This window comes from Danio rerio, chromosome 4 (assembly GCF_052040795.2).
Source record: "Danio rerio strain M-AB ecotype USA chromosome 4, GRCz13ab, whole genome shotgun sequence".
In the NCBI taxonomy this organism is placed as follows: Eukaryota; Metazoa; Chordata; class Actinopteri; order Cypriniformes; family Danionidae; genus Danio; species Danio rerio.
In genome coordinates, this window is record NC_141024.2 from 23,408,653 (window position 1) to 23,426,366 (window position 17,714).

Consider the following 17,714-nt stretch of genomic DNA (forward strand, 5'->3'; position numbering starts at 1 on the left):
GTTCTGCTTTGGTTTGGTTTTGTCTGACTTCATTTTGCAATCACTGCAGTTTAGTACCTCCTAAAATGAGTAAAATTACTGCTTTAGGATTACTGTGGCACCTATGCAGCGGTGACTTCCTGAATATTTTTTCATTTAGGGTCATCTCATTCGCTCCTCGGCTACCAATGAGAAGAACGTCTGGACCTCTTCTTCTGACCCTCAGTTGTCTTTGTCACAAGATAGTATAGTGGTTGGTGCTGACTTTCTAAATATATTGGTTTTGGTGTATTGTGCTAGGAATCCAATGACGCTGGTAGTGAAATTAAACTTTGGTAATAGTACGGCTCGCCTGGAACCTCACCTGATGTGGTACTATTAAGTACAATACAGTGAAAAAGCACTTAAACTGACAACTTTTTCCTAAAAGTGTTTTAAAATGATCATTTGCGATCACTTGAACACTGTTGGTTGGAACAAGGTCTAAAATTGTGAGGCTCTGGTTCTGTCTACATAGTCTACATAGGCTTCTCCATTAAACATTGTATAAATTTTTAATCATTACTGATTAATGACAAAGCTGTAAATGGTTTAGCTACCCAGTATATGAGCAAGCTCATGACTCATTACAGCCATTGGCCAGTTGATAATTTAGTATAAAAATTAAGTAGTGGTAGAGCTTTTTCTTGTTTACCTCCTTAACTTTGGAATTTGTTCAAAGAGCAACAAAAGAGTACTTAATTTGCTTACTGACCTAAGATGTGGACTTTATAGGACAAATTGTGAGAAAACACCAAAACAGAAGAGAAATTGTAAGTGCTATCCACTTTAATAAAAACTTTCTGCTCACTTATTCATTTAATAGAACTCATACTTCACATGAAGGGCTGTTGGCTGATCACTGAAAGCCCTGTTAATACAAATAGACCCTACAGTAAGACTACATTTCATAGTAACCAGAAATTATTATTTTAACTTCAGCTCGAGATCTTAAAGTTGAGTAGTTTCAGTAAGTGATACTGTTTGCTAAACTATTTTCTGGGAAACACAGAATAACTAAACAATGATAAATGATGCAACTGAGGTCATACTGTAGCTGGCTAGTAATACTTCTGGATAACAAACCCAAAAATATCCTAAAGACTTGGACTTGAAACACCTACAATAGATAAGCATTTATCTTAGAGCTCCATAGAAACCATGCAGAACACTTTAGCAACTACAAAGCGACACCATAGCAACCAACCAGAAAATGAGAACAGAAAATGACCCAATTTTGTAAGCACTATTAATGGTTTTCTACTGACCCATGAACACTTGCCACCAATGGTGCAGCAAATCTGGCAAACTCTAAGCTGAGCAGATGGCATTATGCAATTTATGGGAGTCAGGTTCACAGGTGTTTACCAGTCCCTTTGGAATCTTCATTTTTACTGGCTACTCCATTGTTATTTCTTGAGGAACTAATCAGTGGCGGTTTGGCTGGTCACTGCACTGCTGGAGAGTCTCCTTTTTGTGTTTTTGACAGGAGAGTAGAGAGAAAGTTGACAGGTTGGGAACTACTGCAGGAAAAAAAAAGTGGAAGGGGATTGGAATGGACCACAGGGAAAGACTCAAACTTGGCTCCAATAGGGAAACTGTTAAAACCGTAGCTTGTCAAGTCAGTTCTAATTTAAAGCAGCTCAACTACTGTCAAGCTACAGTAAAAAGTGAAAAACCATAACTTTACATCAAATAGGGAAATCCTTTTGCCAGAACAAATTCATGCACTAAACATACATTTTTTAGGTTATAATTTTCTATAGACTACTAAGTTTTGCTAAGTAACTTAAAAAGCTATAATTATCTTTAAGACTATATAATACTATACAGGCAAAGTACATTAACTATGCAAATACTAATCCTGGCAATTTAAGTATTTCTATCATGCGAAGTAAAATAATGAATATAATAAATATTTTAATCAAGCGCATGATGTGAAAACGAGTAAATTAGAGCAAGTGTTTATCGCATCTTCAGTAACTTGAAAATTGAGATGTCCTTTTTTTGTTTTACACATGTTAGCCAAATATTGTGTGGGTAGATTACTTGTTTCAAAGCCCAATTTAGGCCTTAACTACATTTTGACCAAATGTGTACTCAGAAATAAAGGTACACAAGCTGTCACTGGGGTAGTACCTTTTCAAAAGTTACAAATATGTACCTAAAAGTTTCATATTAATATCTCAAGGGTACATATTAGTACCTTAAAAGTACAAAAGTGTTGCTCTTAAAATTTGTAGGTGCAAATATATACTATATACTTTTGAGGTACCAATATGGACCCTTTAAGTACAAATGTGTATCTTTTGAAAAGGTACCACACCAGTGACAGCTCTCGTTTATTTCTGAGAGTGTAGTTACTGCTCTTTTTCTTTGGACAGCAGTATACAGTAGTAGTCTAATATCATTAGATACTATTTATTAATTGAATTGAATGCACGTGTAATTATTCTACCATTAAACACAAACAAATACAGTGAATGGTTTGGCACAGGTCTATTAAATAATACAAAAAAAAAATCCTTTTTTATTACTAAATGTTGGAATTAACATGAACTAAGAGTAATAAATGCTCTGGATGTACTGTACTATTCGTAATTAGTTCTTCTTAAGAAATATAGTTAAGAATAATTAATTTTAACAACCTAGCCTAATTGTAAACTGTTATCAAAACATGCTATTTAATACATTTAAAAAATGAACAGTAGTATTAACTAAAATATAGCAAAATATTTATCTGAAAATTAATCAGTGAAATAATTTAGCAAACCACGCAAACAAACTAATTCCCTAAATTGAATAGAAAGGAAACAGCATGTTTGATCACTTCCCCAATTCAATCTGGTGTAAGTACTACATCAGACAGAAATAAATTCTAGAATAGCCTGAACTGCTGTCATGGAGAAAAATATATTTTAGTTAGCAGCAATGCAACCTTCAGTTACTCCCCAAAACTGCATGCTAGTCAGGCTGTCTCTCCCTGTCTAAGTGGGCAGTGAATGGTCAGAAAAATCTGATAAGTGGACAAGACTTCATCCTGATAGTTTGACAAGCCTACCAGAAAGCACAAAGATTCTGCTGCTCTCTGATCAGTTCTCGGCCTCATTGCACGGACATTCAAGTTTATTTGTATATCGCTTTTTACAATAATTATTGTTTCAAAGCAGCTTTACAAAAGATGCACATTATTGCATTACAATCAGAAAATGTATGGAGTTGTGTATAGGGCGGACATCATATATAAACGTTAAACTGTGATTATGTAGTATATAGTGTCCTTCCAAAAAAGGGGATATCTATAAATGTTCAATGAAGTATATTAATTGTATGTGCTGTCCTCAAGTCCCCAGAAGGTTGCCATCACCTTTTCACAGGTCTTAGAACTGATCAAGTGGCACTGCACGATCACAAGAGGCCTTGGTATGGGCATCCCCAGAGGTGGAAATAGAAAACAAAGGAAATAATTAGCGCAGCTGCTGTTTATAATGTATTTGAACAAGAGATATTAATGTCAATGTGAAAGTGTTTTTGAAGAGATGCATTTCACTGTATTATCAAATCCAGATGTCTTCTAATTAAATTTTTATTTGCCACAATTTTTCACCTTATTTTCTTCCTTCTTCACCTCATCCTGCTCCTTTCCTTCCCTTCTCCTTCAATGAAAAAAAATCTGTAATCTATCCACTGGAATCAGTAATCTAAATATTTACCCAATTCTGAATAAGACTTGATTATGATTAATCCTGATTTAGAATATGGAATTTTTTACGTTTTACATGTTATAGTAAAGAAATCGATTTCACGGTTGCTATTTTGGATGTGGTTTGTCCTTCTTGGTGGTATGTTGACATTACCCTGCATACTTTGGCTCTTGATAAATCACAAATGACTTGCTGTCTTGGTCACAGATGCGCCAGCACGACACGCACAACCATTTGTCCTCTTTAAAACTGATATGTCACTCATAATGTGTGCACTGCAATATTTTGGGCAAAACTGTGCTATTACTCTGCTAATTAAACCTTAACATTCTACTTTTACAGGTGGATTGTGAAATCAATGAAGAATGGCCAACAGGCAGTCAAATTTAGCAATGAAACCTCCAACATTAAATTGGCCAGTCTTCAAACTTATTGTCCTACAGAAGTAAAGTAAATGCATTAAAATTATGGTGAAATATACAAAGCTAAGAAAATTAGGACACTGCTGTAAAAGACATCCTTTAAAAGTTTTAGTTTTTAGATTCAAATGAGGACTTTTATATAAACTATGCAGTAAAAAAGCAAGAAAAATCACTCATTCTGACAACAAGTGAGCGATGTGTTCAAAACTGAGTTTGGACTTATCTCATGTCCTCCAAATATAGAGTAACCCACCCCACGTACCCCTTGAGAATGGTGAGCTCCGGCTAATTACCTTCTTCAATATTTGCATTTTGTTTGCACAATATTTAAATAATCTTGCTATTTAAAACTCTGCCTGCCCTTTGCAGTAAAAACAGGCAGCAGTTTCTCTTTGTTAAAAGCTTTGACCTTTACGAAAATGAGGGGGGTAGTGATGAGGAGAGAGGAGAGGAAGGAAACAAAAGAAACAGTATGAGCTAAAGCTTCACAGGTTTGGTGAATCTGTGTTTATAGGCACGATCCAAAATTAAATGCCAAATATAAGGGCTTTGGTGAATAAATTTAGATTAATAGTAATACAAAAAAATCTGATAAAACATTTCAAATAACCATTAGGTTATTTAAAATAAAATTCAAATAAACAATTTTATTATAAATCTTAAATTTTGTGATACATGATACATATTAAGTGATTTTGTACAGTTTCAATGATTTTTTCAACGCATTTTTAAACAGATTTTCTCAATTGCTCTGGCACATTTTTCAAAATAGTCTTAACATTCTCTAAACTGTGAGTACAAATTTCAAAACTGTTTGCTGGATCTTCATTGCATGTCTGCAAAATGTAGTTATTCACCCAAAACATTTCATTCATGTTTCAAAGTCTAGTTATTGTGTCAGTAATTTGGCCAAGGTCACCAAAACATAAAGTGTATTTGTCATCGTGTGAGCCTCACTGGCCAAAAAGATTAGTTGTTTTTTTTCACCATGATAGTCAACCATAGAAAATTAGTCAACCATTTTAATTAGAGGCCATTTACCAATTTAGCGGACATACAAACAATGAAAATATCAGATATTTATGGTCAATATCAGATATTAATGGTTTAAAAGTGTGTATACAAATGTTTGATAAATTAATGGATTGTTTTGAGTGTCATGGCTAACACGATAAATAATGATTGAGAAGTTGTGAAGAGTTTGAGTGAGATTTGATTTATCAGTTTTGATTAACAAGCCATATACAGTTAGTTTTTATCCAAACTACAGAAAATGGTACAGTACTTACTGTTTGCAAACATGTGCCAAAGCATTTGCAATTTGCCTAAATTAATAAGAAATGCCGCTCTAAAGTAAACAATAAGCTAATTGTTCAGAGATTTAAAAAAATAAAAAAATTCAATTGAGAATTGAGCCAAAGCAATTGAGAAAAACTGTAAGTGATTCTGTACACAGTTGCAGTCAAAATTTTTATAATTTTTTCAACACATTTCTAAACATAACTTTTAATAACTAATTTCTAACAACTAATTTCTTTTGTCTTTGCCATGATGACTGTATATAATATTTTAAAAGTTATTCTGCCAAATACTAATATTCAGCATAAAAATGCAAGGCCTAACCAGGTTAGTTAGGTTAACTAGGCTAGTTTGGTTAATTAGCCAAGTCAATGGACAACAGTGGTTTGTTCTGTAGCACTCTCATTCACACACATACACCACGAAAGATTTAGCTTACCCAATTCACCTATATAACATGTTTTGGACTGTGGGGGAAACCGGAGCACACGGAGCAAACCCACACGAAGACGGGAAGAACATGCAAACTCCACACAAAAATGCCAACAAACTCAGCCGAGGCTCGAATCAGCGACCTTCTTGCTGTGAGGTGACAGCACTACCCACTGTGTCACCGCATAACAACATTATAGGAAATACTGTGAAAATATCTTTGCTCTGTTAAACATTACTTGAGAAATATTTGAAAAAAGAATAAAAACTTTTACGGGCTAATAATTTTACCTTCAACTGTACATGGAAAACACGGAACCTATTATTTTATTAGTTTAGTTTAAGCTTAATTGTAAAAATTTAATTTCTTAATATTGGTGAATGTTTTAGCATCATCATAATTCATAACAAATAAAAACAACAATCAGTAGAGATCAAAATCAGTTAATAATCTACAATTTTTACAAAAATAAATATATAAATAAATAAATAAATAAATAAATAAATAAATAAATAAATAAATAAATAAATAAATAGATAAATAAATAAATCCCATTTTTAAAAGACACTAATCAAAAATAGAAAACACTTTCATATCTTCCCAGTTTACAGTCTGGTATTTGGTAAATTATTTTATCTAAAAGCAAACCCCCTTTAATCTTTAAGATGATGGGCCTTTCTAAACGAAAAACAAAAACACCTAACCATCTAGAAAGAACTAACGTAATACATAATTTAATTCAAATGTAAATCTTGTGCACCCCAAAAATATATATTTACTGTCACTTGCAATGAACAGTCCATCGGTTCACCTGTCACAAAACTTACATGTAACATAAAGTGAAAAGTTTACAGATGACTCGACCTCCTCTGCTTTGGAGGTGTTGATTATGCTGCTAGATTACTAATTACTGATGCAGAAATAAAGAGCTGACAGCAGATTGAAGGACGAGGGAGGATGGGAGGAGAGATGGTTGCCTGCTGAATGCTTTTAAACATGACGGGGATGAAAGTCTATTTTACTCTTTCTTCCTCATGCCTTACTGAAGGATCATTGAGGGATGGAGTGTGTTTGTGTGCTACCATATAAAAAAACACTAAAGTCTGCATTGTCATGTTTAGCTGTCTGCCACCTTCTCTTCCAAAATAGCACCCTTCAATAAGGCCACAAATGTCTACCTCTGACACAAACTCAGGAGTTGAGAACCTTCAACAAGGACTATTGTTGCTTCTTACAATAGCAAATGTCCTTACTAAAAAGAATAGGTGACAAAAGGTATATACCAGGGATTCTGCAGGTTTCACCAAGTTAAATTTGACTTTTTAAGACAATTTTTAAGACCATTATGAATGACATTTTAGACTTGCGCAGGGCTAAATGCTAAGGATTTATTTTTTCAAATATCCCAGTTAGAAAAGATTTTTACTTGGCCTATCAAAAAATTATTACAAATTTATACATTTAATAATAGACTAATAATAATTTAGTTTGAATATTTTTTTGTAATTTTTAAATATATTCATTCACAAACCCTATAACCTTTACTAAGAATAGAACAAAACATAGCTGTCAATTAATTCTGTCTACAATAACAATAATTTAATAAAAAAAAGAGGTCAGGTCAGTATTCTCAGCAGTAAATACATGGAACACTTTTAAACAAATGTTACTGTAATGCCGCATTCACACAAGACGTGGCATGCGCATAAAAATAGTGCTATTCGTGTGTAAATAGACGTGTAATCCACTAAAATGCGCTAAAGGTGTGGATCAAATTCACTTCACAATAGACACCGATTTGCATCATGGGCAGAGCTTTTGTCTGCCCAGTGATTCTGGCTTCATTGCCAAATGGCTAACATGGATTTTATTGAGAATAGCTATGTTTATGTGCTTTGTGAAGACTGAAAAACAGTGTCAAATTGTTTGGAGCAGTGTCTGAGTCTACTAGATCCATTCAGAGGTTCTCTTTGAGTTCATAAACTCCTCCATAAACCTGGAGGATGGAGATTTTCAGCGGTGCTTCAGATTGAGCCAAGCTCAGTTTGATCAACTGTTGTCCGGTGTTGGCAGGAGGATTTTCCCCCAGGACACCAACAAAAAGTGCTATGTTATAATCACGCCCCTACAAGAGAAAGCTCCTGATTGGTTAACACGGTGTGAATGTCTGCTAAAGTTTAGATTTTGCGCGAAACGTATCATTTACGCCTCCTCATTCACGCGTATCGCATCACAGGATGTCTATTTACGTCTTTGCATCTGGTGGGAACGCAGCATAATGAAAGTAATTAAATGCTATTTTAAAATGAAAAGTTTTATTGAGATGGATTGTTGGTGATTGTATGGGTCTTAATGGCCAGATTGGCTAGCTATACATGAACAAATTAAAATTGAAGACCTGTTAAAAAAGATTTAAAACCTACAACACAACAGTTCAGTAGATTTAAGACTTTTTAAGCCCTAAAGATGTAGGTTTTGAAATTTAAGACATGTTAGCACTTTTTAAGACCCCGCGGAAACCCTGATATCCAGATTACTAGTAGACTTAAATAAGTACGCAAAATAAGAAATTATGACCTGCTAATAGTGGGTACATAGATTCAACCACAATGTAATGGAAAACAGTGTAATTATATTGTAGTTGCTAGATTACCAGGCTTAAAATGTTGGATGTCTCTAAAAAGTGTGATTTTTTTTTTTTCTTTCCTCTTACTGAGAGTGCAAAAGTCTCTAATTCTTTAATAATAATAAAATGATAGTAATGTAAATAAAATTTATTAAATAAATAATAAATAAACACAAATATAATATTTGTTATATGTATTTATTTTTGTATTGTATTTTTGTATATAGGTACTTAAATAAAAAGGTAGCATCACAGTGACAGCACTGTAACATTTTTTTTTTTTTTTGGACTATATTAAGAAAAAGAAAAGATTTTTACTACTGGAACCTAAATGCTTGACTCTTAAAAAGATGAACATAGGCTTTGCAGCAAGTAATAAAAAATGGTCTCCAGAAGTGCCTGTGAAGCAATAATGCCAACATCTTGCGTATTTCAGACGAACAACTGCCACTGAGATGAATGGGAGCGTACTGCTTTATTCAGGCATTAGAAACACCCTCTGTAACTTTTGGCATTCCAATTTTTGGAGAGAAAGAAGGATTGCCCAAAACCCAACGTTCCTTCAAACGAACAGAATTATGTGACTGCGAGCATTTACCAGGGATAAAACAGCTTCTGATGGCAGCTAAACTAATTACTCAAGAGAAAATGCACAAAAGTGAACGCAATATCTCCTAAAGAAATGCTGCTACTGTATCAAGGGACGTTTATGAACCAGAATATTCCATTTCAAATCCAAGCTCAATTGTTACAGCTTCAGAAAAAAAAAAAAAACAGTAGGCTTTACGTTTTTCCAAAAACGCACAATGGCACCAAATTGCCACCTCATGCAACTTGCATGAATAAACATCTCTGAAAATCACACCGCCATGTGTTGTTATGCGACACTGTTTGTACATTTTGTTCATTAATTTAGCTAATTTGTAAAATATCACTGAGAAAACAAAAATAATTCCTGCGATGACACAGCTGTCAACTGGTAAAGCCGCATCCATCCATCAATCCATCCATGCATCTGTTTCTGTAATCATATCTCCACCTGTTCTCGGCGAGTGCGTTATATTTTTTTCGAAGAGCTTGCTGACAGTGATGGCTTCAGAAATGATGAAATGCAATGAAACGCGAGCGACAGACACAGAAAGGCATGTTAGTTGTGCTTATTCATTCACTCGCAAACCCAGGGAATTCGTAACCATCAGAGAGCAACGTCGACACAGGGAGAAAGGCGAGATGACAGGTAAACAGGAGAGACGACGGTGAAACTCGATGCTGTGGTGAATATTCACAGGCAAACAAACAGTCTAGGAACATGAGTGTGACAGTATTAAAGAAACAGCAGACGACTTTGATTTGCATCCGGAGCCGTGTCTTCCCTTCGGTTTCGAAACAAAAGAGGGCGGCCGAGTTACGCAACGCACGCGTCCGTGCAAATCCGCAGTGATGAGTGTTTTCACAACGCCGGCTGACAGGCCTTTGAACTGCGGGAATCCGCTGACATATGAAATGCGCTGTTTCGCACATGCATGCTAACAAGCAGCCCCTGATGCTCTGGCACTCTTGATTATACCACAAACATGAAGCTTAGGATTGTGTGAACTGGGAGGAAGCTAGTGGAGAGTAAATCCACAACAGTGGCGAATGCTCTTGCAGACATGGTTCATTTAACAGCATTCATTTTCAGAGACTTCTGTTCAAGATCATTTCACAAACACACTTATAAGGTCAAAGTAGAGTGAGAGGTGAGTAGAGGGGAGATTTAGTTTCAGAGTGTAAAATTAACTACCTTGATGGTAGAGTGATTGCTAGGGCATTGCAATAGGGTTGGTAGGGCGTGGCTATGTGTACCTGCTGGAAATAAAAAAAAACAGCAAATGCTAGTTTTGACAAATGGCGCTAGTTTAAGCTGGTTCTTGCTGATTCTGAGCTGGTTTAAAGATTCAAGAAACCCCTGAGGACTTTTTTTTGAGATTTTAACAGATTTATGAGTGTTGTGCATCAATTAAAACAACAATTGTGAGCTTTAATTGTGGGGGAAACTGAATAATTTTAAGCTTTGTATGCCAATTTCACCATTTTTCATTTCATTTCAGAGGTTGCCACAGCGGAATGTACCAACAACTATTCCAGCATATGCTTAAATCAGCATCAAACACTGAACAAGTTAATCAAGAATAGAATTTTATAGGCATTTGAGAACCGGCAACTATTTCTGCATGTTTTACACAGCAGATGTCCTTCCAGCCACAACCCAGTAGTGGGAAACACTCATTCACACACACACTCATACACTACGAACAATTTAGTTTATCCAATTCACTTAAAGCACAGTGGGGAATACCCATGTGAACATGGGGAGAACATGCAAACTCCCCACAGAAATGCCAACTGGCCCAGCCAGGACTTAAACCAGCGACCTTCTTGCTGTGAGGTGACAGTGCTAACCACTAAGCCAACATGACACTCTCTAATTTCATCTTCCGGGTTTAAAATCATTATTGGGACGGGATCAAAATCTGTGACGTAGCACTCAACTGCAAGTAGATTGATTACACGTTGGTGCTTCATTAATTTTTACAAACTGAGTTTTCTTTTCCTATGAGAAGACCCTGCTTATTAATTATTCATGACTGAACGTGCTTTCCAACAACAGACCCACCAAATTCTGAGACAAAGTTTACAATTTTCATTTTGGAACATCTCTAGCTCTAGAACGTAAATGCAAGGGCATTGTTATGTGTTTCCCAAGATATTTATATATATATATATATATATATATATATATATATATATATATATATATATATATATATATATATATATATATATATATATATATATATATATAATTTTTTTTCAGTTTTTTTCAGTATATTTAGGGCCAGTTCTAGGGTGTTCTGGATGATTAGTAGAACATTGTGCTCTTGGTGAATCTGGTACACAAGCAACCTGCCACTTCAGTGCTAAGGTGTTGTAGGCTATTGTCAATGCAAGTAGTTATAAAAGTATTTTGCTGTCTAATAAGTTACAATGGTCTTAGTTGTTGTCAATGTGATGTTATACAGTTTCTAAAGTCTTGGCAAAAAGTACAAAAGCTGTCACTGTAATGTTACATCTTTGTAAATTATAATCCCTAAAGGAATCAAATTGGCAATTTAAAGGTATAGATTAAACACCCAAAGAGTGTATTTTTGTACCCACTGTTTGCAACCACTAGAAAATGTAGAAGCAGGTACATGTATAAGGTTTTCCCAGGGGTTGGTAGAACATTATGAAACAGATTATAGAGAGCATGTGTTCTTATCTCTGGTCTTCCACTGTAATTTACTAAGGGGGGGTATTTATACCTAGTCACTTTGTGCATTTTCTTTGATTGGATGTCTATCTGATTTTTAAAACGTTTCCATTTACTTTTAGCCACATAAATCTGTTAAATGGATATAAATCTGAACTTCAAATCCCACGCTACATGCAAATTTTTTGACTAGGTTTCGTTGACTAAGGTGTCAGGCATGAATTTTATTAAATTATTATGATGTAAGCTGTAACATAACCATTACATCGTATACAGCATACAATTCATTTGATATGTAGGCCACAGGAGGCTTTGTAAAACACCAGCACAAATGCATTCTGTGCTGTATTCCGTGATTACCGAAATTACAGGCTAAATTAAACATCCATTTTTGTCATTCAGATACATGCAAGACATCATTTAAAACTGTAAAGGGTTAACATTATTTTGTGTACAGGCTACTCAACCAAAAAGAAAACACTGTGACTCTGTAAACAAACGAAACACCATATTTTTATTTTATCTTTCCTCTCCATTCACAGAGGTAATTTGTTCTCATGTAAATGCTGCCATTTGATATAAAAGTAACATTGACATCTAATTTTACCACTTAAAGGTTAATAATCAGTCAGAATGAAAATGAAATGAAATAAAATGAAACAAATTTCCATATGTGGTGTTGCTGTTGCATTTTGCATAAGCACTGTTATCTGACTATGTTTAGCCTATAACATGCTCTCTCATTTATTTATTTATTTATTTATTAATTTTGGTAGGAGTAAATTATACTTTTTCACTCAAAATGTGCTTTTAACAACCAGATGCATTTAGACCTGTCCAGCTTAATCAGGAATGCATTCCAGACCACCTCCTAAAGTGGTTTAAGTTATCAAATTTATATTAGACTCGAATGCATTTTGGAGGGCATTTTCACATGATCAGACAGCTATCCAATCAGACAAAAATGCATGAATTGTGTGTAAGATGTAAACAGTCCTGACGAGTTTAGTTAACCCTAAACAATGACATCTGAACAAGCTAACTAATGTCTTTCTTTTTACCAGAAAGTTACTATAAGGGTGCCTGTCCACATAAGTGTTTTTTTTTTTTTTGCTAAAGAAAATTGAGCACTGTTCTTTTTCTGTTAACCACTTTTTAAAAATGCTGGCAGTGTAGCAAGGCACTAAGAGTGCATTTTATTTGCTTTGTTTTATAAAATCTCTGATAGCTGGAATGTTTTATAAATGGCACTCACGTTTCTAAATCTGCGGTCACACTGCACCTTTCGCCCCATAGACTTCCATTCAAACACATGCAATGTGTAGCTAGCTAATCAATGACTCACTAGGTACATTTAGGGAAGTGTGTTTTGAGCAGTGGTGGCAAGGATGCTTAGTGGATAACACTATCAAGAACGTCGCTGATTCGAGTCCTGGCTGGGCCAGTTGGCATTTCTGTGTGGAGTTTGCATGTTCTCACCATGTTCATGTGGGTTTCCTCCAGGTGCCCCAGTTTCCCCAACAGTCCAAAGACATGCGCTATAGAAGAATTGGATCAACTAAAATTGGCCATAGTATATGAGTGTGTGTGAATGTGAGAGTGTATGGATGATTCCCAGCATTGGGTTGCGACTGGTAAGGAATCTGCTGTGTAAAACATATGGTGGAACAGTTGGTGGCTCATTCCGCTGTGGCGACCCCTGATAAATAAGGGACTAAACCGAAGGAAAATGAATGAATGAATGAATGTTTGTGCGGCGCAGTGGCATAGTTTGTAGTGCTGTCATTTCGCAGCAAGAAGGTCGCTGGTTTGAACCTTGGCTCAGTTGGTGTTTCTGTGTGGAGTTTGCATGTTCTCTCTGCGTTTGCATGGGTTTCCTCCAGGTGCTCCGGTTTCCCCCACAGTCCACAGACATGCGGTACAGGTGAATTGGGTAGGCTAAATTGTCCAAAGTGTATTAGTGTTTGTGTGTGGATGTTTCCCAGAAATGGGTTATGGCTGGAATGGCATCCATTGCGTAAAAACGTGCTGGATTAGTTGGCGGTTCATTCCACTGTGCCGACCCTGGATTAATAAAGGAACTAAGCCGACAAGAAAACGAATGAATGAATGAATTAATGTTTGGAGCAGGTTAGAAGTAAATTCATGAGTTTAGCTCCAGCCCTGTTCAAACTCAATTGATTAGCTTGTCTAGTGTTTGATTAGGGTTGGAGCTAAATTCTGTAGCGGTTGAGAACCACGTGCTAAACTAATGCTGATTCAAGCAAAGCTTGTCACTTCTGTACCAAAGTTATGCAACGGCTCAACGGCTCAGGGGAGCCAAGGTAAAACAGTTGGACTTGTGATCCAAAGGTCAGAGGTTTAAATCCTGGCTCTGGCATGGATTGTAGATGGAAGAAATTAATAACCAGGAATTTTTTCCATAATCAATACCCTTGAGTCCTTTGAGCAAGAACTAAATGAGTGGTAAGGGTTACTAATGTACTTTCAAGTGTTTACTAGTGTGGTCTGAGTGACTGCTACACTATAAAGTAGATAAGTGGTTGTCTGCAACTTGAGATTGGTGTCTAGAACATTGCTAACTGCTTTTCATTGTGTTCTGGGTGTTGGCTAGGGCAACTGTGATTAGTTCTAGATGGTTGACAGGTGACAGTTCACCAGAGCACAGCACGAAATGTAACCCCAAGTTTCTACAACAACAGCTTTAAACTTCCTGAGGGGCTTACCTTCCAGACCTTACCATTTGATTAGGGTTGAGCTAAACTGCTCTCCGCTGAACAGTGTTTGCTGCTTTTGCTCCTCAATGATTTTGTGTGACCTGTTTTATTGTCTATCAAAGAAAACTGTCCAACTACTTAAAAAACCAATAGCGCATTTCTCTTCGAACAGTTGCACCTACAGTATGAGCAATACCATTAGTCACGCTTAACTTAAGAATGAAGTGAATGAAAGCAACATATTGATATACTCTTTACTGTACATTAGTTCCCGATTGTCCCATTCAAATCATAAAACAAGATATCTGATTGTTACTTTGCTTAGCTGCTATTAAGGTCCTGCAGTTAAGCTAATGAACTCTGAGGAACATTGGTCTTTTATCACAAAAGACTTTCCAAAAGCAATAAGCCATTTCCCCTCCACATCTTGCTTAATACGACTTCTATGGTGGAAATCACTAAAACACAGCCTCTGGACCAGTTTGAAAAGTAAAGCAAACAGAGTCGAAACATAATAAACAGAAATGAAAGATAAGCACTAACCATTTTCCTTGCATTCTTCGGGGGGCTTTGCTTTCTTTGCGAGCCGGGGGTCCAACCAGGATGTTGTCTTCGTATTGTGGCTGGAGAGAAGAGAAATGAAGCAGAAAGAGAAAAGAGATTAAGAAGAAGCAAGAGAGAGAGATGAGAGTGCAGCAAACTGCTACTGTAAATCATCAAGCAGAGGAGACAAGAGAGACTGAAAGGAAGTCTCCGGAGATCTCATCTCTAAACGAGGGTGAGAAAAAAGTTTAGCTTAACAAAACGGCAATCGATACTTTTAATTAGCTGTAAGCTTCTCATTAGCACAGCATGAAAGAGGAGGAGGAGGAGAGACGCGCTGAGGAAGATGTGATTGACTCACTCTATGAGCGAGGAACATTTAACCTGAGTGGAAATAAAAGTTTGGCACGCATAAAGTGTTTCTTTTTCTTTTTCCAATTTGGGTTTGAGACCAATCCAATAATAAACAAATAAATAAATAGTAGTTGGCAGAATTTGGTGCCTTACATGCTCATAAACAGCTAATTAATTGCATTCAAAAATTTGTCTTAGCCTTCCATAAAGTTTTGACAGCATCTGAAATGTTGAGTCATAGTCCTCTAATGACGGCAATCTAAATGAGAGTCACTACAGCAACTTGATGACGCAAATGTGTGTGTGTGAGAGAGAAAGAGAATGTTGATTCAACCCTTCTCTGTGTTTCATAAAATATGAACATCTTGTTAATCAGTCAATTATGGTAATTACCTTTACATTCATTTGGTACAATTATGTTGAGCTGATTCTCAAGTGTACGCAGTCCAGAAATGTCCACATTTACTGAGCAATAACTATGGAAACATTTTTTTTTTTTTCTTTTTGTTTCAGGTAAACCACTATTAACATTAGCATAAGAAGTAGTGTGGATTTGTATAGTACTCTAAATGTCAATGTGGGTGCGAGATTTTGATACATGCTGGATTTCAAGATAACAAAGTAAGTTCTATAAAGTTGTTCTCATCAGCAGATTTAGTGATTTGGGGGCCCTAATCAATTCCAGCCTTGAGGCCCAAAAGTCCTAAAATGCACCTTTTACATTTTATTTTATTTTTAAACAATTTATTTATCTGTTTTTATTTCTACATTTTGTCTTAATGCAAAATAATAATAACAACATGTAAAGGATTTGTATTTGTTTTCTTAAAATGAACAACTAAAAATGATATCTAAACTATTAGTTTTTTAAAACTATACTTTATTTTTACTATACTATAAAACTATATTTTTAATCCTGATTTGACTGCTGAATTCCTCCATGATTTAGGGCGGGGACACATTTGTGCATGTGTAATAAATGTTAAACTTTTTTTTTTTTAGACCCTCATCATACAAAATATGATAGAAAATTATGTTTTTTAAAATTTATAGATGTAATTTATACTTCTAGGTATTTATTTGGGGGCCCTTAAATGTCCTGGGGCCCTAAGTGGCCGCTTACCTTGCCTTTTGGTTGTTATGAATGTTATGAATGAATGCTGTCTGAGAGGTAAAAATGCAAAGTTTGTCTTAGTTAAAGTTAACCTAACATTCTATGTAACTATAAAAAAAATACAAGCTTGTTATGATCTTTATTTTGAAAATGTCAATACCAATCCTTGCTTTTTCACACATCTTGTAACAAAATTGTCTTTGTCCATTTGAATTACCTGTATATTTTTTGCTTCATTAAGTTATTTTGGCAATAGATTCCACAAACATTGACAGCAAACATGAGTGGCACTCAACATCCACATTTCCTAACGGCATGAATCCAGCATCTACGGGTAATAATAGAAGTATTGCACAATCATTTTTAAATATTTTAATGCTAAAATCTTAAAAACTTTGCCTTAAATGTAAAAAAAGAAAAAAAAAATTAAGGTAAAAACAAAACAAAAAGCATAAATAAATAATAAATAAATAAGAAAGAAAGACAGAAAGACAGAAAGAAAGAAAGAAAGAAAGAAAGAAAGAAAGAAAGAAAGAAAGAAAGAAAGAAATACATCAAATAAACAAATGGAAAAATAGAAAATAAATGTTTTGAGGCGTAGTGTCTTCCTCCCTGAGGCACATTTTTTATCTAAAGCTGCTGAAAAAAAAGAAGAAAAATAAAAGAAAACTCTGAGAAAGCTCTGAGATCAGTGGGAGAAATGTAGGCTCCACTGTCTCTGTAATGGGACTCAACTGACGGCTCCATGCCAAGCGACTGGCCAGAGAAATTGCAGCCAGGGGCGAAAAGATGGTGCACCTTTGATGTGCTTGCTATCTATGACACTCCACACACTTCTGCCCCGCGTCTCTGTCTTTTAGTTTGTGTCATCCTCCCTAGCGACTCTTGCTGTTTCATCTGCCTCTTACAGAAAAGAAAATGTATTTAATATAAAACCATATTAAAGGACGCTCTATTGGCATGATGCACTTCCGCAGCTTATGTTCAGTGGCTTTGGGAGTTTAAATGTGACTAAATGCATGTAAAAAAAAAAAAGAAAAACGCTTTGTCGTGATTAATCTGGTCCAGTATGACTGAGTGCATTTGTGTGTGCGCTCGTGTTCATGGTGAGAAACAGACATATGGAGAAGTGTCTACAGTTTGAGAATTAAAGACGCTCCGTCTGTGAGGGAGATCGAGAAAAACAAGGCGC

At 35.5% G+C, this 17,714-nt stretch overlaps 1 protein-coding gene across 50 annotated transcripts in view; it reads right to left on the reverse strand.

Annotated features, from left to right (window-relative positions):
- magi2a (membrane associated guanylate kinase, WW and PDZ domain containing 2a) overlaps window positions 1–17,714 on the reverse strand; it is a 332,684-nt gene that overhangs the window by 92,819 nt on the left and 222,151 nt on the right. For all 50 annotated transcript variants that reach the window (NM_001327853.2, XM_087247179.1, XM_087247160.1 and 47 more), the window contains exon 6: window positions 15,055–15,134. In NM_001327853.2, the coding sequence (NP_001314782.1) occupies window positions 15,055–15,134 (80 nt within the window). The remainder of the gene's footprint in view (window positions 1–15,054; window positions 15,135–17,714) is intronic.